General features: G+C 41.4%; 1 protein-coding gene across 15 annotated transcripts in view; it reads left to right on the plus strand.

Moving 5' to 3' along the window:
- DOCK9 (dedicator of cytokinesis 9) overlaps positions 1-27,713 on the plus strand; it is a 288,860-nt gene that overhangs the window by 69,272 nt on the left and 191,875 nt on the right. For 3 of the 15 annotated variants that reach the window (XM_053563265.1, XM_053563275.1, XM_053563278.1), the window contains exon 1: positions 2,660-3,223. The exons of 5 other annotated variants lie outside the window; for them this stretch is intronic. In XM_053563265.1, the coding sequence (XP_053419240.1) occupies positions 3,062-3,223 (162 nt within the window). In that variant the 5' untranslated portion in view covers positions 2,660-3,061. Of the gene's footprint in view, positions 1-2,616; positions 3,224-27,713 lie in introns of those variants that run through there. 7 more of the 15 variants (XM_053563269.1, XM_053563273.1, XM_053563277.1 and 4 more) reach the window with 5 other exon arrangements.

Here is a 27,713-nt window from a genome sequence, read left to right on the forward strand (position 1 = left end):
CGCATTATGTTTTCATTTAGTTATGCTTCTGTTAACATGATGCCCATTTTTTTTTTTTGAATATGTCACTGTATATATTTCCTTATTGCTTTTCTTTTGCCCACTAATTTTGTTGGTTGGAAAATGATTAATATTTAAAATTGGTGCAAGTTGCTGAAATGCTTATGTCCTAGTCTGTTTTTTGTTGCTGTGACATAATATGTGTGTGTTACAGACTGGGAACTTTATAATGAACAGAACTATGTTTGGCTTACAGTTCTGGAGGCTGGAAATCCAAGTGTGTGGTGCTGACATCTGGTGAGGGCCTTTGTGCTGCGTCAGCCTCTGGCAGAAGAGAGAAGAGGAAGAGTATGAGATGACAATGAGAGCGAGAAAAGGGGGCTGGGCTCATTGTTTTGCACTCTTGAGAGAAAGCCATTAATCCCCGAGTCTCTGTCCTAATCCCCTCTAAAGGTGCCATCTCTCCACACTGTTCACTGGGGGTTAAGTTTCCAACACATGAACTTTGGGGGACACAAAACATAGCATCTTGTTAATGTGTCTCTAGAAAACATTGCTTTTCCCACTGAATGATTGTTGGGAAATTGTTCTGTTGTCTCTCATTGTTTTATTTTTTATTTTAAATTTGTTGATGTATGATTGACAAATAAAATTATGTAAATGTAAGGTATATAATGTGATGATTCGATATACAATATACACATATACTGTAAAATGATTGCTACATTCAAGTTACCTAACACATCTAACACCTCACCTAGATACTGTTTTTTGTTGTTGTTGTGAGAACATTTTAGATGTTTGTTTGTTTATTTATTTATTTATTGAGACAGTCTCACTTTGTCACCCTTGGTAGAGTGCGGTAGGATCAGAGCTCACAGCAACCTCAAACTGCTGGGCTCAGGCAATTCTGTTGCCTTAGCCTCCCACGTAGCTGGCACTACAGGTGCTGGCCACAACTCCTGAGTATTTTTAGAGACGAGGTCTCGCTCTGGCTCAGGCTGGTCTCGAACCTGTGAGGTCAGGCAATCCACCTGCCTCGGCCTTCCAGAGTGCTATCATTACAGGCGTCAGCCATGGTGCCTGGCCTGGACCCTTGTTTTAAAACCAGCAGCTTCCCCTTTGCTTGGTTATCATTTATAATCCTTTGTAAAGTTCAAACATAATCTTTTGTATCTCAAATAATATTCCCTGGCTTTTGTACTCAGGATGTCCAAAATAGGTAATAACAATTATAAATTAATTTCAAATTTCTAGATACTACCTTTGTTCAATATTGAATGAACTATTGCTTTTTAAGATGTTTCCTTTGCAGGACAAGAGTTAATTGGTGGACTTTTCTGACTTCTCAAAACAGACAATTTAACACATATGTTTAGTGTCTTAGTTTTCAGTTCTATATAGATGTTTCCATGTACATCTGCCAGCACTTAGATCTCGTGACATTACTTCAGTTCTGTATAGGTGAGTTTCCATGTTTATCTGCCAGCACTTAGATCTCATGACATTAGAACGTGGGTATTAATCTTAAATCTTATAGTTAGTTCTATTTCAGAATAGAAATCAGAATCACCATTTGGAAATAGAATGCTCTGGATCCTGGAGGGTTACTCTGTTTTGTGTGTGTGCTGGTATCTCCACCTCTTTGATCTTGTGTGGCAATTAGACACACTTTGCATAAAAATGCAGGAGAGAGTAAGCCTGGATTTTTGCTTTTCTACGAGGCTCTGTAGTTACACAGGCCGTAGAAAACAGACTTTTGGGATCATGTGACTAGATGGTATTCTGTCTAGGTGTGTTTCTGTCCCAGGGGTGATCCCCCTACTCAATCATTACAATTCACTCTGACTTTGAAATATGTAGATAATAAATGAAAACTGTTGTCTTGTGAAATAAGGAATAATGTCATAGTAGATCTTAAAAGAATGAGAACTTTTTTCCTATATGCATTGTTATGGGCAGGAGGGGTTTTCCTATTATAGTTAGCCTTTCATATTTTAGGAAGGAAACAGCAAGAGTCAACTTGGTATTATGTCAATGGCAAGCTTCCTTTTTAGCTGTTCCCAAAGGTATAGGGTCACTGAGTTCAGTCTGCAGTGAAAGGACTTGAATTACTTAGGTACCAAAATAATGACCATGTTGGCTGCAAGACTTTGGCTGTATTTTACCAATGGATTCAGGAATGCTCCTTCAGAAGGTGTATATATCTAGCCAGATTGGTAACCTTTTATCCATATTCCCATTTGCATCTTTGCATACCGGAGATGGGAGAGAGTCCTGTTAAGCAGTCCAAGCTCTCTGGCAAAGAGTAGGGGTGGGTTGAAGTCAAGATCAACAGGGCAATGTTGTGTTCCCTTGTGTTTTGCTGTCAGCACGCTGTTACCCACACACGCAAAAGGTTGTTTGAAGTGGCTTGCACGTGTTTCCATAGCAGCAGTCATCTTAGTGATTTCACTCGCTTTTTGGACTTTTTTTCTTTTGCTTCTCTATTCTTTGCTGATGCAGGATTAAACAAACGGCATATTTAGGTCAAGGAAAGAGATGTTAGCTAATATAGATGCTAGGCTGAGCATTCTGGGAGAGTGATTTCTTGCAGCAGATGAACATTCTTTGTGCCTCCCAGCAGCATCTGCAGCAGTGTGGCTGTCTGGCGCTGTCTTTTTCATTTTGGGCAGGTTCTGAAATTGAGAACATTCCCAAGCAAATCAGAGGAGCCAGCAGTTTTCTAGTAACCACATGTAAATCTTCAGCTTATTTGGTATTAACAGTGAAGCAATCCACTGGAGAAACGATACTTTAAAGGTTTTGGTGCATCCAAGGTGTGTCATCTTGCGTTTGCACCACCCCTCCTATTTTACACACGGAGCCTGGCTTTTTTTTTGTCAGGCAGTTGGGCAGGAGCGGATTCTTGTATGACAGCTCAGAGCTTCCCTTCTGTTCCAGTGCTGGGGACTGCGTGTCGTGAAGATGGTACAGTGGGAGCCTGTTTCTGAAGAGCCAAAGGAAAAGATGTGGAAATGGAGTAGAGATTGTTAGAATTCTGAACGTCCACACTTTGGGGATGGGTTGCACTACTAGTGTGATTCTGTTTAAAGGCATCCGCACCGTCTTTGAAAGAAACTGTGCTTACATGTGCAAACAGCAAGGAGAGAATAATGCCCTTGAATACACAGCATACCACTGGACGAAAGAAGATTCAGAACTATGGATCTCCTCCTGTCTGGTAAATGCTGCCTCGCTTAATTAACACGTCGTTTAATGTACTAGATAAACTGGTCTTTACCTTAAAGCAAATGTATTTATTTATTTCAATATGCTTATACATGTGTGTATGTTTGTAGTCTCTGTGTATAAATGGCCTTAGATTTAAATTATGAGGTACCTATTTGTATGTGTGAGAATGCCATGTATTAAAGCTAAATACATACAGAAAGAAGAGTGATAATAAGACACTTTATTGATGAATAGTTTTCAAGGTAGCTTTATGAGCTTCCGTGTTCTTGGTATAGTCTCAGAAATAAAACCTGGCAAAGTGTGTATTTGGGATATTATATATGTGAGTCCCCTCCCAGGGATAGTGAATTATTCAGTCCCTTTGCATCTTAGTTTTCTCTTTGGTTGGGTTTTTCTTACTAATGACTTGTGGTCCTTGATTCAGGGAGAAATTTAAAGGGAACATGAAAGAAAACTGTAATGGATATGAGACAGATCTTTATAGTTTTTTTTTTTGTTTTTTTAAATGCAGTTCCTTATCCTGTTTTTGAATGAGGGTCTTGAGAGTAAAAGGAACCTTAGTTTGAAATAGCACTTCTGTGTCCTGTCCCTTTACTGGGCATGGAGTCACAGATGGGTGTGCCTCTTCATGGCCTCGTCACCAGCGCCAGGCATGTGAGGAAGCTACATGCTGGTCTCTCCTCCCTCAGGCTTCCATGCCATTTTTCTTTCTGTTCTTACCACAGTTTTTGTCAAAACGATTGGGGACAAATACATGTGAGATTTGCTGTGGGTCTTGCCAGCAGCTGCTAGGTATAGCAAGGCGTGCAGCAACACTGAGACCTTTCCCTGCTGGGGGGGCTGCCATCTGAGACTGAGAAGGGGGCGTTGGCACGCCACATGTACCTCATGAACAGATCAGGTCGCCCAGCCTTACAGGAGCCCAGAGACGGAGTGCATTTTGTGCAGAGGCGTGTGTGATGTTAGCACTCAAAATAGGAGGATGAAAGAGCATCATGCGAGGCGTTGGCTGCATTTTAGAAGTCAGTGTTGTGTGTGGCATGGAATTTAAGTGGTGCTAATTTAACTGGTAAATGTTGTAAGCTCTGATGGACTTTGGGATATGCTTTTGAGAACAACCAGTCTCAGAGATTAGAAGGACCAACTTGTTATGGCTCGCTCCCACTGGTGGGTCCTGACCTGACAGCCCAGGACTTTTTAGGCCCTACTGGCAGAGCCCTTCTCCTGTTGCAAGCCTCTGCTCCCTCAGGCCAGACTGACTTGTCTTTGGTTAACTTGACTTTAAGAGACTGCTTGTTTTTTTCTTTTATTACATGAGAGAATAATCAACCGCCAAGGGCGTTGTCAGAGCTCAGGGCCCGTGTTTCTGAAATGCTGTTCTGTTGGCAGCTCTCTGCCCACCATCTTATCTGCACCAACAGGTTGAGCCATGCACGTGGCACGGGTGGTGCTGCTGGATGGCAACACGCGCCCTGGTCGCCGTGTGTCCTTGCCTCCTGAGGCCTCCTCGCTGTGCTGCAGAAAGAGTGGGCCTTTGAAAAGAAAGTCAGGCTGTGTCTCTCCTCTGCTCAAAACCCCTCCATCGCTCAGGGCCAAATGCAGAGTCCTTATAGCAGCCTCCGGCTCCATCTCTGGCGCTGCCGACCTCTTCACGTGCTTGCTGCTTTTTCTGTCCTTCTCATCATTCGTCTCTGTGCTCTGGCCACCCAGCCTGCCTTGCCATTTCCACCTCCTGGGACATCTCCACCAGGCAGTGCAGGGTTCATCGTCCGGCCTCCTCCAGCTCTTGGCTCTGATCCCCCTTCCCAGCGAGGCCTCCGTGACTCCCTGGTTTAACTGTGCAGGACGCCCAGCTCACCCTTCCTTCAGGCCCTGTGCAGTTTCTTCATGATATTTATTTTTGCCTGATGTGCTCTTGGTCCAGAACAACAGCATATGTTAGTAATAGTGACTAGTAGTGTTGCTAGAAGTCTGCTTATAGTACAACAGGACTCAGATTCATGATGAAGGGGATTTTTGTCTGTTTTAGTCACTCTTCTGTCTCTAATAGCTAGAGCAGTGCTTGGTTGCATAGTAAATGCTCAGTTAATGGATGAATGTGGTTTTATGGTCCTGAACTTAAACTTGGAGAAGCTGCTGAGACTACATAGGTTATATTGCTTATTCTAAAGCCAAAGTGTAAATTTCTTTTCTTTCTTTCTTTCTTCTTCTTCTTTTTTTTTTTTTTGTAGTTTTCCCCCAAACAGTGCTCTTTTGTAGTTTTCCCCCAAACAGGCTCATTTTGACCATTCAGCTCCCTATGGTTGTACTTCCCAACCCTTTGGTCATGGTGCTATGTCAAGAAATTGCATGGTTCCTGGACGAATATTCCCTGGGTTTGCTCTAGTCATTATGACAATTCATTATACTGTCTTTGAACATTATTCAGACTAGCTCTGTTGACACTTTTTCTGTGGTACAGGTATGTGAGGACCTTATTTTGAACCATACGAACCCTCTCTTAAGGGAGCCCTGCCCATCAACAGGCCCTTGGGTCATCTCCCCACAAAGATAGTCTGACCTTATGTCTGGATAGATGTGGGTTCATATCAGGGTCCTCAGCCTTGGTTGGGACAGCGTCTGTGCTACCTCCCTGTCAGGTGGTGACGTTAGCCTGTGGCTCAACCTTAACCGTCAGCAGCTAAGAGGTGCCTTTCACCTGCTCTCAGATAGCATGACCTCACCTCAGCCACTCAGGATGCCCCACACCTGTGTGGAGGGGATGTATTCAGAGGGGCAGCCTGAAGGGCTTGATGCCACCAGTTCTTCTGGAGACTTTAAATATCCCAAATACCCTGTTAGTCAGTCTGAGACCTGATTCCCTTGTTTGGCCTCAGTGTAATTACTGCTTCTGAGCTTTGGATTTTTCTCTTGACCTTTACAGAAGTACTTCATGAGAAACATTGTTACGAAAGTAGTATCTACTAGAAGGATGTTATTGAAGGCACCCTTCACTTGGTCTTGGAACAGCAACTGGCACCATAGTGTAGTGGTTAAGAGTGCTGACTGGAGCCAGCCTTTGGGGGTTGAAGCCTTAATTCATAGCTTAAGAGCTGTGTGACTTTGGGCAATCTCCTTGACCACTCTGTTCCTCAGTTTCCTTATCTGCTAGTTGTATTACTGCATAGGGTTATTAAGTGAGTATGCCTAAAGCTCTTGGACAGTGTCTTCCACATAAGCAAGTGCTAATTGTTAGCTGTTGTGATCACTGCCACGCTTTCTATTTTTTAGCGTTCCCTTCCTGAGGAGCCCTGGAAGAAGTTTTTTCTTTCTACTCTGAATGGTTTTGCTTTTCATAAGGAACTACTTTGTCTTTATTTTATGTACATTACAGTTCATGTAAATGATCTCAGTTAATTCTCAGTTAACTGTTTAAGGAAAGCTTAGTTCCAGTCATTCTAACAGACAGATAGCACTTTTCTTTTCTTTTTTTTTTTTTTATTGTTGGGGATTCATTGAGGGTACTATAAGCCAGGTTACACTGATTGCAATTGTTAGGTAAAGTCCCTCTGATAGATAGCACTTTTCAAAAAAATTTTTTTATATTTCTCTTAATCTTGTTCTATCACTTCTTCTGTCACTTACCATTTTTATCACAGATGGCTTTTTTCTCATCTGCTTATTAAAATAACTTTCAATATTTTTGTGTATGTGAATAGTTTATATCCTTTTAGTGACTTAGCAAGCAAGGCAGGATATAAATGAATACGCTAACAGAGAACTAGGTAGTGAAGAAAAAAGCCTTTTACTGTCAGTAAAGATGGCCGTGAAGTGAAAAAGAGGTGTCTTAAATGCGGACTGTAGCTTTGCAAGGATGGGCTGGGCAGATTCCTACTAGAAGGTTCTTTTTATATTTAAACAGAGGGAATCAGCATCCATGGTAGGCGTCCACCGGGAAGTGGACTGATCTAAGATACGTGGGCTGACCCAATTTCACCTATACTGCAACACCTTCATTTCCAGTTGAAATAGTTGCCCACAAGTGAGGCGCAAGGCAGAACTGAGATATATTTTATTACTGACCAAGGATTCTTTCCTAAAGGATTTTCCCTTTTCTGATTAACTGAATTGTTCAAGAAACAATCTTGAGTGCTTATTTTTGCTGGGGACGCTGACATACAGGATTCACAGGTACCGTCTGAGGACAGGAAGGAACCGCTCAGACCAGGCCCTTCCATGGGTAGGGTAAGCTTGAGCAGAAGCAAAACACACTGAAAGTTCCACTTTTCCTTGTCTGGAAAAGTTTGATGGCCAAGTCTTATTGGTGAGGACGTGACCTGTTTTACTCACAGCTAATAATATCGTGTACTACCCCCTTAAAGTGACTGTGAAAGAGTTGGGGAGCCTTGGATGATTCTGTAACAGGTTCTGTTTTTGCCCTTTATAACTGAAGTGGAAGAAGTTGCTCAGCTTTGACTTCGACAGCAGCTAGGATCCTGTCAGCTGCTGAAGAAAGAGCAATAACGAAGGCAAACTGCTTGAAGTCACAAGGGGGAGGAAACACACTTCTCTTTAATTTTGCTTGTGACATGGACATGTTGAGATAATGCACTTATAATTTAATATTTAATCTTTTTTTTTTCATTGTCTCACTGCTTTACAGTTTGATGTTCTTCATGGATCTGTTGTTACAAGATTTGTTGTTTTTAACATGTCTTCAGCTTTTATTATGATAGTTTTTTATCAGACCACTTTAGTCTCCCCAAATTAAATAGTCCTTCCTTCTTTTTTTTTTTTTGAGACAGAGTCTCACTTTGTCATCCCGTAGAGTGTCCTGGCATCACAGCTCACAGCAACCTCAAACTCTAGGGCTTAAACGATTGTCTTGCTCAGCCTCCCAAGTAGCTGGGACTACAGGCGCCCACCACAACACCTGGCTATTTTTTTGTTGTAGTTGTCATTGTTGTTTAGCAGGCCTGGGCCAGGTTCAAACCCGCCAGCCCTGGTATATGTGGCTGGCGCCTTAACTATGGAGCTACAGGTGCTGAGTCTAAATAGTACTTCCTAATTTAAAAAACCTCTTGGCTGTGAAAATCCTTTGAAAGTCATTTCTTGCACTGTACAAAGAAAACAGAGTTGAAGGCTGTGCTCCCTGGCCCATAAGAGCCCCCAGACCTGATAGTGTGTGTCTGTGAGTATGAGTTTGGGGTGAGGATAGGTGGGATGGCAGGGCAGGGGTAAATGCTATAATCAATGACAAGTGATGAGTGAAAGATGGTGTGATAACCTTTCAGCTTGTGGCAGTTGGGGAAAATAAAGACTGGATCTTGATTATTTTAGGTCTTCTCTCATGCCTTTTTCTTGCTGTAAGGGAGGCAGGAGCCTGGCTTGGCTGCCTCTGGTACTAGGCAGTGCTCTTGGGTTCCAGGTCCTAGCATAGGACCATGATTTTAGGTAGATTGTTTTTCTATTTTATTTCCAGTGTTCTTCTTAATGATTCCCAATGAATTGTGTTGTCTGTTTTGATCCTAACAGTAAATTGGGCTGGTATTTTTAAGGAACAGTCTGCTCTGGCGCCTAGATCCATTTCCTGCATTATAACTGAGATTGCCCTGCTCTGTAGAGGCTGCCAGTCCTGAATGCAGCCAATGTGAGTGGGCACAGGAGAGGACGACATCTTTCCCCAATTCGTATTAAAATTTAGCACGTTGTTTATCAGTGGATTCCTTTACTTCAGTAAAACATAGACAAGTAAAAAACATTGATTGTAGAAACTAAACATGTTTATGTCTTATACACAGAGGCAACCACTATTTTAAACATTTGGAGGCAAAACTTTTTAGATTTTGAGGAGATAGGACCTTAAATAAGAGGTGGTTAAGGTTAATGACATCATAAGGATGGGGCCCTAATCTGATGGGACTGTGGCCTTATAAAATGAGGACGAGATCTGCCTGCCTTCCCCAGAGAAGCCAAGAGAGGATGACCTTGCTGGCATCCTGATCTCATCTCAGACTTCCGGACTCAGAACTGTGATTAAATGCATTTCTGTTGTTTAAGCCACCTAGTTTGTGGTATTTTGTTATAGCAGCCAGAGCTGACTAATGCACAAGTACAGAATAACAAGAATGTTATTATGTTATACACATATAGTCTGATATGTTTCTTTAAATAGATTCTACATTATATCACAGACATCTTTCCATGTCAATAAGTATGTATTTATGTCTCATTCTTGAAGGCATTTCATTTTATAGATGTAACATACTTTATTGAATCTATACCCACTAGCCCACTTTTCTTTTTGATTATGGTATAATAAACATCTTTGGCTATACTCATATACTTTAAACACTTGTCAGATTTTCTTAGCAGATTTCTATACTTGGAATAGCTAGGTCAATATATATTTACTTTATAAAATTTTAGTATATGGTGCCAGATTGCCCTCCAGAAAGACTATTTTGAGATTTTTAAAAACTCAAGACAAGGCAGTTGCGTTCTTTCCCTGTCACTGCAAGCAGTTTGTTTTCAGTATGGCTATTTAGTAAGGTGTAATAAATGGAATACAGTGATTTAGACTGCCCGTATACCTAGGCAAGTAACAGACTAAGTGAGGATGAAATTAGCACTAATTTTGACTCTCCTCCCGGAGGGTGACTACTAGCATTCCTAAACATCCCAGGAGGATTCTGAAATGTTGCATTGTGGGGACGGGAATGTACTGTTCTGGGAGGTCTTCACCCTTGTAGAGTTGGTAAAGCTATTTCATGCACATTCAAAAGGAGGGAGCAACAGAAATACTGAGTAGAAGCAGATGAGTTAAGCTGATGCTACTGTGCTCAACTCTTACTTTTTAGATCGTCCAAGTGGTGGATTTATATATGTTTCTCCCATAGCTTTAGTGAGAAGCAATGACTTTTTAGAAGTAAATTTGTTGTCTTTCATATTCAGAATGCATAAATTATTGTAGAAAATTTAGAGACTATAGAGAAGAACCAAGAGGGAAACAGAAATCACTCATAACCCTATAGCCATCAAATAATTACTGCTTGAATGTCATACTTCTGGCTTTTCCTGTTATGAAAGAGTTCTGGGGAAGTGATTTCACCTGAAGCCTCTCACTTTGAACAAAACCTTTTAAACCAAATTTAAGTGGTTTCCAAATAGAGATTAACTAGCGAGTAAATGTAAGGCAGCACGTTTAAATAATAAATAATAATAATAAATAAAAGAATAATTATCCCAGTCACCCTTTCAAAGTGAGTTCTGTAGCAGTAAGGTAGGAACAGGGAGGAGAATGCTAGAATGTTGGTGAGTCTGAGGCTTTGATAACTCAGCCCAGGTAATTGCTGGTTGTGTTGGGGGAAATGCCCCTTCTACCTCTGTTTTCTCTCCTGCTGCACCTTGGCCCCCTCTGGTGCCTCATCCTCCTCCTCAGCCAGCTACCCACCCACCCTAGCTGTTCCTGAGCTCCTTCCCCACCCCCCTTCACTGTCAGAAGTTCACAGTTTCCTGTGTGTGAATGATCTCAGATGTGAGGTTATCTGATTTTTAAAAATCACACTATGGTATATATAGCTAATTTACTGCTACCTGCCAAAGCGTATTTGCATTTTAGAGGGGAGTTTGTTATTGAGGGTGGCTCTGGAGGTGATTATAGAAGGTTTGGGAGCATTTTATCATTCATTTCCACGCTGCACAATGAATGGAGTTTGTATGCCAGTGAGTCTTTGGATGCGAGTTTGGGTTCTGTTTTGAGTACAGGAGGAGAATGCTTTTACCTCATTTTTCTTCTTTCTTTTACAAGGAAATGAGAGTTTTCCTTGTAAAACCATGTCTGGTTTCCTGGAGCAAATTTCACATGTTTAGTTGGGGAGGACGTGAGATTTTTGGTGTGTGGCCTTCCCTGCTGTGTCCTGCCACCTGAAGGCCACTCCCTTACTAAGCTCCTCTACCAAGCTCCCAGGTAGAAGGGTTTGGGGATCTGGTACCTTGCTCGGGAAAAGTTGGCTGCTCTTCTTGTGAAATGAAACTCTCAGCAGGTTGAATTGCTGGGCCTAAATCCCAGCACCTTGTAAAGAGAGGACACCATGATGTTGCTTTCTCATTAAAAGCCACAACTTGCTGGTGTGCTGGTGTCGTGCTCAGAACTGCTGCCGCCTCTTTAGAAGGATGTAACAGGACAGGAGGAAACCCAGAGAAAGGCTGTGGAAAGGATCACTGCATGTTTACAGCTAAAGTTGGTGGGTAGGAACACCTTTTGCATATGTTTCCTCCCAGAGCCCTTAATCAGACCAGATCTGGGAGGTCTGGTGGGGTGGAATGTTGATAGCAGGTCAGAGCCCTGACCATTTGCTCTCCAGAAGGAGACATCATTGTTTTATATTTGGTTTCTCTTTTCCCCTAACTCAGTGAGATTTCACCTGTACTTCTTTGCCAAAAAACAAGCAAGGGTGCAGCCATGGTGCCTGGGAACTTTGGTGGGAGAGATTTGATACTGAATTTCCATTTTCTTTTTTACCCTCAGTATTCAGTTACCTTTCAGACTGGGCTGCTGTGTTGCAGAGGATGCAGGCTCCTGTCCAGATCATAGCCTCTTGGGACCAGTGTGGTAAAACAAGTGGAAAAGCTGATAGTTTGTGCAGATGTGTGTTTATCTGAAAAATACTGGACACTGTCCAAAGGCAAAGTATGCAGTAATGGTCTTAATTTTTAAAACAACCTCTCTCTGCATAAAAATTTAAAACCTTTTCCATTTATAGTTTCTAATTATCCTCTTTCTGTAAAAAAAAAAAAAAAATTTTTTTTTTAAAAGAAACATTGAGGATACATTTTTGGGACTGTTTTTGTTGTCTGTCCTTCAGCCCCAGACACGTGGGGTTTGGCTAGAAGCAGGCTATTAGAGAATTCAGGAGGAGTCCAGATGATACGGAAACAAACGCGAGAATTCATCATTTCAGAATTCCCATTAGGAAATGAGTTCTGGAATGCCAACTTAGAAGTATTTTTGCTTTTCTTGTTAAAAAGTTGTCAGCTTCCAGTGTGTGTGTGTATATGTATGTGTATGTGTTATGTTGATGTTTTTTAGCTGCTTCTATGACCCATTAATTTTCTTGTTCACACTCTCAGAGGGTAGGGGCCACACACCTACCCTCTGAGTGTGTGAACAAGAAGATTAAATAGTTGGAAAGACTGTTCAAGGAACTCAGAGAATTGTCACACTGTGTTTTTATTTCCAAAATCTGTAACCTCTCAGCTTCATGGGCCAGTGACTCTTTGAAGTTTAGGGTAGGTCTTTTTATCACAGAAGTCAAAGGGGGAATTGATACATTCCTTTGACTTCCCGTCCACCCTGTTATCTGTGGTAAGATGATTTATATAGCAAAACTGTGATTCTTGCTTCCCTTTTCTCTCACCCCAGGGACGTTATGGCCATCTTCCGGCACCACCTACTTGCTGTGGTGTGCTTGGGATTACAAACTAAGTTTGGTAACGGCCAAAAGTGAACATCATTAGGAAGATGAATCTGGTTGCCAAAAATCCACATGGGATCTAGGTCCTTTAAATTGTCCACCTGGATGAGCAGTCTGTACCACTGCCTCTCTCATTCCCATCTTGGACATAATGGAGGGTAAACTGAGAAGTTTGTGTGCCTACGTTTAGCAGCCACCTGGCGTCCCTTTTGGGAGTGTTTTTCTTCCATGTTGGGGTAGGGAAGGGAGATGCTGACCAGGGCCAGAGCCATGCTTCTTGTTACCACAAGACATCCTCCTTTCTAGATTTTACCAAGTCTCTTGGGTCAGAAACTCTTTAAAAAGTTTGGCGGCTTGGCTTGGGGTTCTGCCTGCATGATTCAGATGGAAACTGAGGCCAGGAGTGTTATAAGCGCGTCAAGGCCGTCAAATCCACATTGCATAATTGGCGCCAGACGTTTTCCATTGTTTGTCTGCCCAGACACATGATCTGCCCTAGTCGATACCTAGAGGGTGAGCACAATTTATACCCCTAGGGGAGGGTGGTTCCCACCTTCAGGGGGCATCCAAGTCATCTAGTGAGATGAGACACGTGTAGGGGTGTGTGGGTACCCAGACCTTGTTACACCCTTTCTGGCTACTCTGATGGCACATGCCCACCAGCTGCTTTCACTCATCCCAGGCCCCACATCAGCTGTGCTCATTGTGACTCTCTCACAGAGGCCCATGAGGTGCAGAGGGAAAGCTGAGGAGATTGTCAGGTGGCACACGCCCTGGAGTGTTACTTTTACCATCATCCTAGAGATGTTTCTGGGCTTGGCAGCCCATCTTAGAAAAGCAGAATGGCCTCTGCCTCAGTCTGGGAAAATCCTAGGGCTTTTACAAAGAGGATTGTGGAGACTTAGCAGGGATTTGCTGTGTTGGTAAAGGGTGGGGCACCCTCCAGTGCCACACAGAGGGAGGAGAGCAAACCCCTCTCTAACTACAACATTGGAAAGCCACATGCTTCTAACTGTTCCTCCATGCCCCCCACATGGAAGAGTTTTCTGTTATATAACAAAGATGTACAAAATCAGAGTGTGACTGGAGTGTCCCTAAATGTCTTGTCCTGATGAGCTTCACAGTGCCCAGAAAGGAAAAGAATTCCCATGAGGCAGCAGTGAAGGCTGTGCATTTCCCAGGAAATAGGAAATTTTTGCTATATAAATTTGCACTATTTCCTGTGCAAATCCCAGGAAATAGTCTGATGTGGCTGGACTGAGGAGGGCAGTATTGTGAGACCAATGAAAGATGTCAGAAGAGTGGGCAGTTTTAAAAATAAATTTCTTTTTTTTTTTTTTGAGACAGAGTCTCACTATGTTGCCCTTAGAGTGCTGTGGTGTTATAGCTCACAGCAACCTCAAACTCTTTGGCTTAAGCAATTTTCTTGCCTCAGCCTCCCAAGTAGTTGGGACTACAGGCACCTGCCACAATGCCTGGCTATTTTCTTGTTGTAGTTGTAATTGTTGTTTAGCAGCTCAGTGTGTGTGGCTGGCACCCTAACCACTGAGCTACGGGTGCCAAGCCAAAAAATAAGTTTCTTTTCATGCTACTACAGTCTGCTTTTATTTCCGATGTGTCAAATAGAAGCCTGGTGGTCAACGAGGAGACCTATTATCAGAGCCCTTTGCAGAGGTCTTCTTTATGGGTTTCTAGGCAAAGCCACTCTGAACTGAGGGGTTAAGCAGGACTGGAAAGGCCAAATAAAAGGCTGTATTTAGAAATTTGAGCCAAATCAGTGGCTTTGATTCTTCTTTACCCCAAGAATTCATATTTTTTACATTCGGGCATGGGTGGAGGACCATGCCTGAATTAACGAGTGGAAGAGAGAGTATCTACAGAGGGCCTCAGCTCAGCGATCTCACTGTTGCCTGAAGTTCCTGAGATGTGTGGACCCACGGGCAGCAGTGGCAGGTGCCCCCACAAAGTGGTGTGTTGAGGAATAAGTGTGCTGTGTGTGTCTGCTGCACACACTGACCACACGTTCAAGGAGGCCTCTTCCCTTTCAGAGGTCGTGGGAGGGGGACGCATGTCTTCTGTTTTCTTTCTGATGTGCCACCTGGGAAATGAGTACAGATTAGGCTTAACGCACAGGAGTTTCCTTGCATTTCAGAAGACTCACACTTTGGGTGGAATACTATGCCATTTGCTTTACTATTGGCAGAGCAACTTAATTACTAAAAAAAATTAGTAGGTAAAGTTAGAAGGTAAAATTACCTTCGTTTTATCATTTTTTTTTTTTAGTAATTTAGTAATTCTGTCCCTCCAGGTCAGAAATTCTTTGATTTTAAAATCAGTTATTGGAATGTCTAGATAATGCAAGCACAGTATGAAATATAAGTATATGAAGAGTTAAATAGCTGTGTAATATTAGTATTGATGTTAGCACAATACTAATTTATCAGTAGCTGACTCATACACTATGTGTACCTTCTACTGCCAGCAGCACAATTCATACAGTAGTGATTTTAAGCTATGTGTACATTTCTGTAGCTCACCGGTTCATTTATACAGTCTCCTCTTTGTAAAATGGTAATAACCCTTCCTCATTAACATAGAGTTTTTCAATTGTTAGCAACTTAAGGTAGGCATAAACATAAAACTTAAGTGTTTACCATTTGGGGGCTTCTTGAATGCACTATTTTAAAATGTAATAATTATATATTAATAAATTTGACCCAGGGAATTAGTTTCCATATATAGAGGTCTAGATTTTTTGCTGAGCCTTTTCTTAATTTTTTTCTAGAAGTCATACAGAAGAATTATGGAAAGGGGAGAGGAACTACTACTTTATATACAAATAAAGAACATTATATTAGGAGTACTGTTACAAGGAAGGAATTATGACAGTGAATTAATTGATCTTGATCAGGGACATAATTATAGATGTATATGTGCATATGTAATGCTACACTCATGATTATATATAAATAACATGATTATATAAATATACCTATAAGATGAATACACTGAACTCTGCGGATACACATTCTGTTGTGCAGAAGAAGATTCTCATTTGAAAAGTAACTCCTCTGATAGGATTGGGGCAGGGTTTCTGAGCCTTAGCACTGTTGGCCGTCTGGGCTGGATAATTCTTATAGAGGTCTGGCCTGTGCATTGTATGATGCTTAGCAGCCTCCCTGGCCCTACCACCATAGGCCAGTAGCAGGGCCACTTCTACAAGTCATAACAACCAAAAATATCCCCAGATAGTGCCAAAGGCCCCTTGGAGGGAGGTAAAATCAGTAGATTAGAATATCTCATGCTTCAGATTAAGCCTGTAGTTGTGTAGTACAAAGGGTAAAATGCTCCAAAGTCTCCCAAGGTAGGCAGAACAAAGGCACAGCATCTACTTCAGATGTGTGTGTGCCCCAGCCTCTGTGTGGGACTCATGTAGTGGAAGTAAATGAAATCTTAGTTCACTGAATTTAAAAAAGATTTTTTTTTTTTTAAAGCACCGATACAAATCATACTTATTCTTTAAGAGCCAGTCCAAACCCAGAGAGCTCTGCTTTTGGCAGAGCAGTGGATTGCCTCTCTCCTGGGTTCCCAAATGCTGGTCCTCAGACCATGGCAAAGCTTTTCTTGGCCTGTCTGGAAATGAGAAAAATAAGAAAAATTTAGTTGAGTTCTTAAAATTTTCATTTAAAATTTTAGAAAAAAATTCTAAGATTGCTATTCCTAGTTTTAAGTGTGTGTGTTTGTGTCTTAAAAGCCTTTCTTTATTAAACAGTGGCAATAGTTAATGTTATTTGGCTTTGTTTGATGGGGTTTTGTATTTTAGTATTATTACTTGGCAAAATAAATGTTAAAACCATGACAAGGCCCTGATAAAATTAAATGTATGAAACACATGAAACTTCTTTGAAAAAGTTGTATGTGAATGCAGGGTATAAACGGGTACCTTATACTGCAGCTTGATGATGCTAAGGTATATTGCTGAACGTAATGTCTTTTTTTTTTTGCTTTAAAGTAAAACTCATTTAGTCCCTTGAATGTTCAACGTAAGCAAATTTCATGTCTTGGACATATAATTCTAACTACACTGAAGAAAAACATTTAATAAACTCTTTCTTAACTATTTTAATTACTTTTTTGCCTGTAAATGATTCACAAAGGGACTATTCAATATCTATGTGGAGTAAAGATTATATTTAGCTCAAATAGAATTCTTCCTCTTAGCATGTTTAGAGAAACAGAAACACTGACTAAAATCTTTCCCCCAGCATTCACTTGGACACAGAACTAGTAACAGGCCAATGTTGGCACCTTGTGCTTGCTTAGCTGTCCCTCCTCACCATTTAGTTGTCTGGTAAGCACTCAAACTTGTGGCAGACGTGTTTTTTTTTTTCTCTTTTTTTGAGACAGAATCTCACTCTGTCAGCCTGGGTAGAGGGCTGTGGCATCACAGCTCACAGCAACCCTCAAGGGACCCATCTGTCTCAGCCTCCCAAGTAGCTGGGACTACAGGTGCCCGCCACAGTGCCTGGCTACTTTTTCTATTTTTAGTAGCGATGGGGGTCTCACTTTGCTTAGGCTGGTCTAAGGCGAACTCCTAAGCTCAGGCGATCTACCTGCCTCAGCCTCCCAGAGTGCTAGGATTACAGGCACGAGCCACTGCACACGGCCGCAGACGTGGTGTTGTATAGCATTGTTGACAGTGATCTTAGAGGTTATCTATCCCACTGCCATATTTTATAGATACTCAGAGGACACTAACATCTGGCTTTTAATCTACTTTGGTGAGTTGTGTTTTTTGGTTTATGTTTTAATTTCGGTCTGTCCTAAATAATGGGAAGGGGGGCACTTAGAATTGAGCTCCTGGGAGGTGTTCCTAGTGAGGATACACCGTTCCTCAGAATCACTGCCTTCCTCAACCAGTCACAAGCCCATTTGTAGTCTTTTCTTCATGGCGTGTAGTTCTCTCCAAGACAATTAGCCTTTCCTGTCATATCAGGTTGACTCGTACCTGGTTAAAATAATAGATGCTCTTTACATACACATTATATACCTTTTACTAGGAATAATTTTTAAAATTTCCGCATCTACTTTCCCAAAGGCTTCCTTCTTTGAAATAGATTTGAAGGCAGGTGTTACTCTGCTTGGAACACAAACATAGTAATTAAATTATTTCTGAGGTCACATAATGAGGTAACAGGAAATGAGTACTGGATCTGAGAATTATGGTTTTGGAGTCTCCTACTGGGACCATAATGATCAAGTTACCATACCAGTATCCCTGTCATCTTCCCAGGAATTTTGCATGTAACTGAAGTGTTAATAACTATTCATTTTTACTTTACAGTAGTTATTTTGTTACTACAAAACCTGTGGAGAGGATGCTCTGCTTTAAGTTCTCATTGAAGAGGCAGAAGTGTCTTGGCGCAGTAACTGACAGAATGCCAGGAAGGCTGTGTTAACCAGTGTGATGAAAGTGTGTCAAACGCTCTGTGAAGCTAGTGAATGATGCCCCATGATCATATCAATGTACACAGCTATGATTTAATAATAAAAAAAAAAAAAAGGCAAAATCCAGACTCCTGGCTGCAGAGTACAACTCTTCTGATTCCTTCCATCTTCTGGCCTTTTCTCTCTGCTCCTTTCCCACGCCTGTGGTACTGCTTTGTTGAAAAGTCCTTCCAATCCTCCTGAATATGTAGTTCCTTCCCCTTAAGTACCTTTTATTCGCTTCTTGACAAATTCTTGCTTATCCTCTTGTAAGACTTGTGTGCCTCATGTGTGCTGCCTGGGCCAGCAGCATCAGCACACCTGAGAGCTTGTTAGTGCTGCAGGTCCTCAGCTACATCCCGGACGGCGGGAGTGGGAGGGAAGGCTGATGGAGGCTCAGAGAAGGCACCCAGGAAGACCCGGGTGCCCGTAGTGGGGCCAGCACTCCCTCACAAACCTCTTTGGTCAGCTTATCCTAGAAAGGATTAGAAGAGGGGCCGCCAGTCTGTGTTTTAAGAAGTGATCCTGACACAGTGGAGCGTGGAAACCACCATTACTAGACACCTTTCCAGTGGCACCTCATTCCCGGAGCCTCCCCTGACAATGTTAGAATAGGTAGGCAGTCCGTCACCCCTCCTGTTGTGGCATTGTGTTCATAGTGTAGTAACTAGGCAAGGTAGGCCCACTGCTGTAACCACGTGGCAGTAGCTTCACACTGTGGATATTTCTCATGTGTGACGTGATCCCACTCTGCACAGTAGGTGGTCTGCATGTGACAGTCAGGATCCTGGTCTCCTTACATCCTGTGGCTCTTCTGTTGCCAGGCCCTCCTCAGGAGCTTTGGCTTCCCTGCATGGAGCAATCCACAGGGTGGATGGGCATTGAGCAGCACATTCTATAACTGCGCCTGGACTCTGATACCTTATTATTATTATTGTTATTATCATTATTTTTTACATTCCTTTGGCTGGAACCTAATGACATGGTTTTAGCCTAACTGCCAAGGAGGTCGGAAAATCTGTGTGCCTAGGAAGAGACAGGGTTGGGGACCATATAGTCCAGCACTGCACTGTCCAATAAAAATACAATATTTTTATATATGTAATTTTATATTTTTATGTATAATTGTACATATATTTACATAAGTAATTTTACATTTTCTAGTAGCTGTGTTAAAACATAGGAACATAAAATTGATCTTAATGTGTTTTAACGGAGCATATTCAAACGTTATTCAACATGTTACCAATTAAAAAATAATATTTTATGTTCTTTGTGTTGCGCAGAGTCTTTCACACCCAGTGTGTTTAGCACATCTAGGTGCAACTAGCCAATGTTGAGTTGCCCACGTGCCTGGTGGCTGCCATGTTGGGCCGTGCAGGTCTGGCCACTCCTTGTCACACTTGGTATTGAGATAACTTGTTTGCATCCCTTTTTGGAGCACTTTTAGACACCTTACTTCTAAGCCAGATTGTGTGTTCCTTAGTCTCATTTCTTAAGACAGTCCTCTGTAGTTAAGAAACACTTGCTGAGTGAGCAGGCAAGGGATTTAATGAGTGAATCAACCCATTCATGAATAGAGGAATGAGTAATTGAAGAGTAATATAAAAAGGCCGGTACTTTTTGTTCTTTTGACAAGTGGAAATTTGAAGGTGTTCTGTCTTGTGGTAAGGGCTGGATTGCAGAGTATGACACGATGAGCGTCTTGCTAGGAGGTGAGCCCATTAAACTGTGGCTCTAATAGGTATCACTGAATTGCAGACAGTTTGAGCTGAAAAGAATTTGACTATGTGATAGTCTAGTGTCCCTCATTTTTCAGATGGGTATTCCTGAGATACTGGAGGTAGCAAACCAGCTCTGGGGAGTGAAACACTTTTGGTTGCTTTAACTTTATTATAGTAAATCTAGAAGTCCTGTGGTTTGCACCAAATTAATGAGCACTTGTAGTATGCGCTGCAGTTATTTCAAAAGGAGATGTTGGGGAAAGTGTTTCACATAGTTGCAATTCAAGAATGCTGCCAGACAAAACTTGTTTAATTTTTTTTTTTTTAAGTTTTACTGTCTTCAAGTCTTGTATCAGGGAATAGACAAGCTCATGAAAGTTATATCAATAAAGTATGCAGTCTGAGTAACAGCCTTTCTCTGAAGGAAGCTGGTTTCTCTGTAGCTACACTAGCTGTTCAGAAAGCTCACTGGACCTGGTTTTGAAAATAAAACAAAGTTAAAACCCTGGGAGTAGTTATTGTGCAGTGTGGAGTACTCAGGCTTTCTTATAAAGAAAAAAAAGTTATCTGGTACCGAAGTGTGCAACCTACATACCCTCAGGTACTGCCCTGTGACTTCTCTGTATGACATCACAAGGGTGCCAAGTGCCTGTTTTTCTAGAAAGCCTGAGTACATGAATGTCTTTCAAGCTGTGTATCTGAAGATATGAGCCCTTGTAGCTTTAAAAATAGGTATTGATTTTATCTTTATGGTCAGGAAAAGTAAAAATGACCTCTTAATACTTTGTTTAAAGTAGTTGTGTCCTGTGACAGCTCTGTGACTTTGGGCTGGTTCTTTAACTTCTGTGCCTCAGTTTCCTCATTTTTTAAACAAGATGCCTGTCTCAGAATTGTTGGAGAAAGAGATACAGTGCTTACCCCAGTACCAGGCACAGAGTGAGCCACATGGGAGCCTGAGGCAAAAGAAGAAAATCAGTAATACTGATCTTTTATTTCAAGTTTTGATTTGTTTATCATGTCTTTTGGAAATATTGATTTTTATTTGAGTACTTTATTAAAATACTATTTATTATCTTGGTTAGAGGTTTTTTTAACTCTTACAAATTTTGTTCTGGAAGTGAGTACCTGACCTTAGTCCTGGCTCTGCAGGAAGCATGGCAAGTATTAGCTACTTCTGTGGACATTATTTTAAAATATTTCTAAGTGGTAATAAATGGCTTTAACATTTTTTAAAAAGGTATTTAAAGTAATTTGTGATTTTTATGGAAAGTTTAAAAATAAAGATAAGTAGAAAGAAGGGAGAATAAAAGCCATTTGTTCCATAGTTTAGGCAGAACCCGTATAACATGAAATTTCCTTTTGTTTTTTACATCTTATCTTGTACCCTAATATTCTCAGGCTTTAGAAAAATGTTTCTGTCTATGTAATTACCAGGCTTAAGGTTCATTGTGGAATATAACTTCAAAGCATTGCAACTGTGTGAACACTGGGTAAGCTATTTAATTTGTAAGAGCACCATTTTCTGTAAGCAGTAATACCTGATTATAGTGTCCCCTTGTAAGGGTTCAATTGGACTACATTAAATAAGAATGTATGTCAAGTGCCTGGGGCTCCATAAACGTTTTCCTTGCTCATCTCTGCCACAGTTACAAATAAAAAAGGTAGGTATTGACTTCTAGCTTTAGGTCTTGGCAGAGCTTAAATGGAAGTTCCCGAAGGCTGTATGTAACACTGGGAGCGTCATTTATTTTATACTTAACCTGCTATTTTTGAAACCACAGCAAGGCTTTAAGACTTGGCTTTTCTCTGTGGAAGGGCCAGTAGAATATTCATATCCACTGGTGGTTTTCAGTGCTTGATTTAACATCTCACTGTCTCTTTTTTGCCATACTTTTCTTGGAAGAGTTTTTCTTTCTTTGTTTGCAAGGAGAAAGATGAAACCCATTGTGTGGCATGTATGATTTTTTTTAGGAAAAATTTATTTTTGACAAATAATAATATTTATGGGATAACGTGTTGTTTTGACACATGTTTACATTTGTGAAATGTAAACTAAGAACTAAAGGTCACTGCAGCTCTATCACCACTGTCACCATAACTGGCACCATCCCTGGCAGTTTTTAAATTATGTGATATGAGGAGGGAAGCTTTGACCGCCTTCCCCAACATTCACCCCCCCCACCTACTGTGTTGGTGTCTCCAACTCTAGTTGCCTTCATTTGTAGCACATCTGTGAAGAAATTCCTTTAGCTTACTTAAGTATTTTACAAGCACTTGGGGAATTATGACTTCTTATTTCGGGTTGCCTAGGAAATAACAACAACCTGTGAGCCCTCTGAACTGGATGTGTTTTTGGCAGTCTCTTGAATTGACATAGGAAATCAATTACAATGAGCGTGGAGGAAGTAGAGGGCCCTCCTTTAGGTAGCAGGATGAGGAGGGATACGTATCTGCTGCTATTATTTTATAGAAAGGATGTAACCTACTGTTTTTTAAGAGGGGACTTCCCAGTTACTGCAAGGGAGCTGGTATTACAGTACATGATCATTGTCTTCTAAATCAAGCTAAATCAAACCAGAAGTGCTAGGGGAAGCCCTACAGTGCCCTTTGCAAAGTTTCCATAGGGTGGACTTTCCCCTTGTAGCCTGGGAATGTTTTCCTTTTGTAGAAGTAGGTGTCCAGAGTTGGCCTGGAGACCTATCCTCTCCCCTGCCCATGTTAGATAACTGATGGCCACTTGCACTGTTACACACCTGGGAGGAAGCAGAGCCACATGACCCTTGCCAGCTCCATCCGTCTCCGTCATCTATAAATCAAGATAGTCCATTGGCTTTGCACCTTGTAATCATTGATGTAACTTGCTTTAAGTAAATTTAATGTATAGGTCATAGGTTCTACAAAACCAACACATTTGGATGGTGGTAATTGTGCTTCTCATTGTGGTGGTTTGGGAAGTGGGTGTGGAGAGAAGTGAAAGGAAGGACATTTGTCTTCTGCTTGTACTTGAAAGATCCATTTTATTTAGAATGAAAAACTTGAGTGCTCTTTAAAAGGTTTTTGGTCATTTTACTCACCCGGAATACCATTTCTGACCCTTAACTTCAACATTTGTGATATAGTCAGGACAGTTAGAAAATTCTAGCTCTTGTGAACTCCTATGATGGATCATACCAAGGTGAGGCAGTTTCATCATTTGCTCTTGACGCAAACGTTTATGGACTGCCAGCTGCGTACATAGTACTGTTGTAGGCCCTGGGGACACGGCCTGCACCCTCCTCTCTTAGGGCTCCAAGCTGACAAGGGGAGATAAAACACTGGCAGATAACCCCAAACAAGGCTGAGGTTGTGTTCTGGGAACTCATACTTTGAGTTTAGTTTCCTGAGAAAAATCTCAGGCACATTATGTTTCTCTTGGCTTTGTTTGTAAGTTTCCATCTCTAAAATAAATTATTGACACTGCTGGCCAAATTGTCACTATCATGATCAAAATAAATTTATAATTTACAGAAAAGCTACTCCTATCCAGAGTTTATGAGGCTGAGGGAATCCTGACCTTTAGGAAATTCATTCAGTATGTGTTTTTTTGAGCACCTGCTGTGTTTTAGGACCTAGGGATAGAGGAATGTGGGGCCTAGAGAGGGGAAGTGACTTTTCTAGTGTCACAAGGCCATTGAATAGTGTTAGTGGAGAGGCTAGAACCCTAGTCTGGGCTTACTCTAGGTCATTACCTCGTAAGCCCGCCCCAGTCACTTATTTCTGACTAAAGAAGTAGTAAAAGCTTTTGAAGAAAATTTGCAAAATGTAGAAGATTTAAAAGAGAAAAGAATCACTTACACAGGAGGTATGAGAATCCACATGCCAGAGGTAATCAGTAGTCAGGGTTTGTTTTTGTTCTGTGATTTCTCTTTTCAGTCTTGCGCTCCCTTCCTTTGTGTGTGAGTGTGTGTGTGTGTGTGTGTGTGTGTGTGTGTGTGTTGATACTGTGCGTATTTTTTAAGTGTCCTTAAAAAGTTTGTAGAAAACAATTTTCATTGGTTAGCTTGTTTACCCTGACTGGGAGAAATAAATATCAGCCTTGAGTTATCCAAGGAACATTAGGCTTCCTAGGATCCAGTTGCTAACTTGGCCATCAGTCAGCAAGTTAGTAGATGGCGCACATGTTGATACTGTGGAGGGGAGTCTAATGGTTTAGCTGAGCCTGGTGTTTAAATTGCTCATGTTGTCCCTACTTTAAAGGAATCTGAACCTGCCCATGTGAAGAGACCCATATCCCTAACCTGTGGGGGTTCTCCTGCTTGTCTCCCCTGACCTTAGAAGTTTCCTTAATTCTGCGAGTGGAGGCAATTCCTTTGGTCTCATCTCTGAGAACTCTCTGGCCCTTATCTCAGAAAGGTCATAGGTGCACACAACTTTTTATGCTATTTTAGGGGGGTTGCGGACCACTTACCCTCTAAATCAGTGGTTCTCAACCTTCCCAATGCCACGGCCCTTTAATACATTTCCTGTGGGTCGCGACCCACAGGCTGAGAACTGCTGCTCTGATTCAGCCTTGGATTACAGGCTAAGACACAGTAGGCGTGTAGGTGATAATGCAGATTATATTTCTGTGACTATTTTATGAAATCTCTAATGATAAAAATAATCGAGGTAGCCATCAGACTTTATAGTGGAATGTGTTGTTTTTAATATTGACTCTTCTGGAGTCCTCGAAGGTTCTGGAGCAGAAACCCTCTCTCCCCTCCTGCTGCCATAGGTGTCTCTGTGTCCCTTTGCCTGTCCTCTGCTGTGGTGATGCTCTCCTGCCCTGCTCCCTGAACCACGTGCCTGTAATGCTTTCTCCTTTGGCCGCTTCTCATCCCTTCTAGCAGATCCGTGTCATGACACCTTTTCTTTTCTTTGGCCAGCAAGCCAACCAGTAACAATACAGGTGGAAAATCTTTAGTTATTTGCTCCCTTTTGCAATTTTAAAAAATTTTCTACTTACTGTTTCTGTTTTCCCAGAACAAGAGAAAAGGAATGACCATTTGGAGGAGAGATGTAAATACACACATGCATGTGTAATGTGTATGTGTATTTTTCTTTTGCCTTTAAATTTGTTATATTTTAAATATCTTTCTGATATGTCAAAACTCCTAATAGAGTAAAAAAGTTCCAGAGGTTGAGATAATTGATATTTATTCCTTGTACAGTTATTCGTCAAATACTTATTAGTTACAGCAAATAATGTTTCAAAATCCATGTAGATTTATTGCTAATAACAAGTTTTGTGTAAATACACCTTTGTCTCAAGAAATGTCTAACAAGTTCTGCAGAGTAACATTTTTTTTTAAGCTGGGAGAAAGGAACATTTTAATTTTTAGTAAATTATATGTTGGATTTCAATTTATGAGCAGTTGAAAACTTCTTTAATTCTCAGCCCTTAACACATGAAAATATGCATATTTTTATAAGCCCACTCCATTTCACTTTAGGAGTAAAGGTGACCAGCAGGGCAAAGCTGACATCAGCATTCAGTTCAGCAAATACCTTGGCACTGCTTCCCATCCCTAAGACACTGGAGACTCAAAGGTGGTTAAGATACTGCCCCCGCCCTCAATGAGTTTATAATCTTACCAGAGAATTTGTCAGGAATAAACTTAATAAAAGGTAGATTCTGAAAAGCTCCATTATAGAGGTAAAAGCAGTGCCCAGATGGGTAACCGAGGAGGGAGCTAGTTCATTCTGTCTGGGAGGATCATGGGAGGAGTCACTGGAAGGAGAGGTTTACCCTGGGTCTTGGGCATGAGTTGGAGTCCCCCAGGTGGGAACCTCTTCTGCAGGGGGTGATGGAATTTAGTCTGACAGTAGGAAGAGAAAGATGGGGCTCTTGGGGTCTAAAGCTAGCTTGCCTTAGAGTAAAAAATTGTCCGTAGAAAACTCCTTAAATTTCCTGTGAAGTTTGCATGGTTTTGAATATCCAGCCTGTATGATGAATTTGTACACTTATTAAAGTTGAGAACTAAAACCCACGTACAGAGACATTCACTCCATCTTGCTTCTGAAGTGTTTTTGCTGTCCCAGAAGCTCACTCTGTTCTAACTGTAAAGGTCTATCCCTGCATATAGGTTATAGATGTGTTTGTTATTGTAAGTGGCGTGTGAAGGAGCTTGAGGTTATTAGGATAGATAGGAGGAGCCCAGGGAACGTTTGCGGAGTCTGAATCCTGATGTCTGACATATACCTTTGTTCACTGAAATGTTTTTAACTTGGCCACCTACTTCCTGTCCTCCTCCAGTGGCATTTCCTCTAGCGGCTTCCCCAACCAGATGTCATCCTCACATCCTCAGTCTCATGAGCTCTAGAGAGAAACCACATCCTATCAGGGGTTTAGACTCTAACGCCGAATGCTGCACCGTGTGATGCTTCTTGACTGGCAGGTTTCTGAAGTGTCCATCTGTCTTACATGCGCAATGGAGAACACAAGCACCTTAAAGGGCCTGGGGAGTGTTGTGGGGGGGGAGAGCTGACAGTGGCATCCCCATCTTCTAAGCTTCAGAATTCCCTTCTTTCCTAAGTTGGACCCACTTGAAGGTGGTGGACTTCGACAACTGTCTTGCTGTCAGAATTGCTTTATTCAATCTGGGATTTAAGGGTAATGCTCTCAGATGGGGGTAGGGAACGGCTTTGTGATTTTTACTGTTTTTTTCTGTTAACATGTAGAGAACTGGGTGGCGCCTGTGGCTCAAGGAGTACGGCACTGGTCCCATATGCCGGAGGTGGCAGGTTCAAACCCAGCCCTGGCCAAAAACCACAAAAAAACAAACAAAAAAAAAACATGTAGAGAACCTTGTCTAGTGCCTAATCAGTCTCCATTTACATAAATCCTTCTGTGAAGAACTCTAAAGTCATTTTACTTACTTTACAACTTGGTATATTTTCTCTTTTTTGATAATGGAAACTCAGAACTGATTACTGTTTTTTTCTACGATGACAACAAATATAAAATAATTGCTAAAAATTTTGAAAAAGGGAGAAAAACATCAAGAGGGCCTGATTCCTAGTATGAACATTTGGGGTTCAATGTGTAGCTGTCATAACCAAGCAGCCAAGAGGGGAGAATGGTTGGTTTTTTAAATTGCTGAAACATTTTGTAATTTTTGTAGCAACACATTGGTGGAAGTGCCCTTTTAGATCAGGCAGCCAAAGTCCTAAATTTAAGGCTCAAGTTAATTTCTTCAGGTTGGAATAAAAACACAAAACAATAGTTAAATGAACACCTGCTTTGCATTAGGCACTTAAGGCATTTAAAGACCTTTTTACCTGTTCATTCAACTCCCTTAATGCGATTAGACTCACATGTTGTTTTTATCTTTAATTGCTGACTGATGATCAGTGTTGTGCCTTTTAGCAGTTTGAGCGGTAGTTGGAACAAACAGTTGGTTCAGCATAGTATGCTGGTGTGAGTGTGTACATTGGATTCATATTACCACTGTTCACTGTGCAACCTTCTGCACATATTTGACCTTCCTGGGTATTAGTTACCTCATCTGTAAAATGGGGACAACATTGCATAAGTTGTTATGAATATTAAATGAATTAGTATCTAGGCAGGGCCTCAACAGGTCTTGGGACAAGGAGAGTACTTACAGTGTTTGCCAAATAAATAACCTCTTACATGTCTTTTTATTCCTTACAGAAAACCAAGGTATTTTGGCCCAACAAATAGGATAGCATTTCTCACGTTAAAATCTATTTAGAACTTCCTGAGCCACCTCAAAAAGGTTTTGGAGTTGTTGGTTATGCTGTACTTTACTGAGGCTCAGTTGGTTTTTTT

Source organism: Nycticebus coucang, chromosome 15, assembly GCF_027406575.1.
Source record: "Nycticebus coucang isolate mNycCou1 chromosome 15, mNycCou1.pri, whole genome shotgun sequence".
Taxonomy (NCBI): domain Eukaryota; kingdom Metazoa; phylum Chordata; class Mammalia; order Primates; family Lorisidae; genus Nycticebus; species Nycticebus coucang.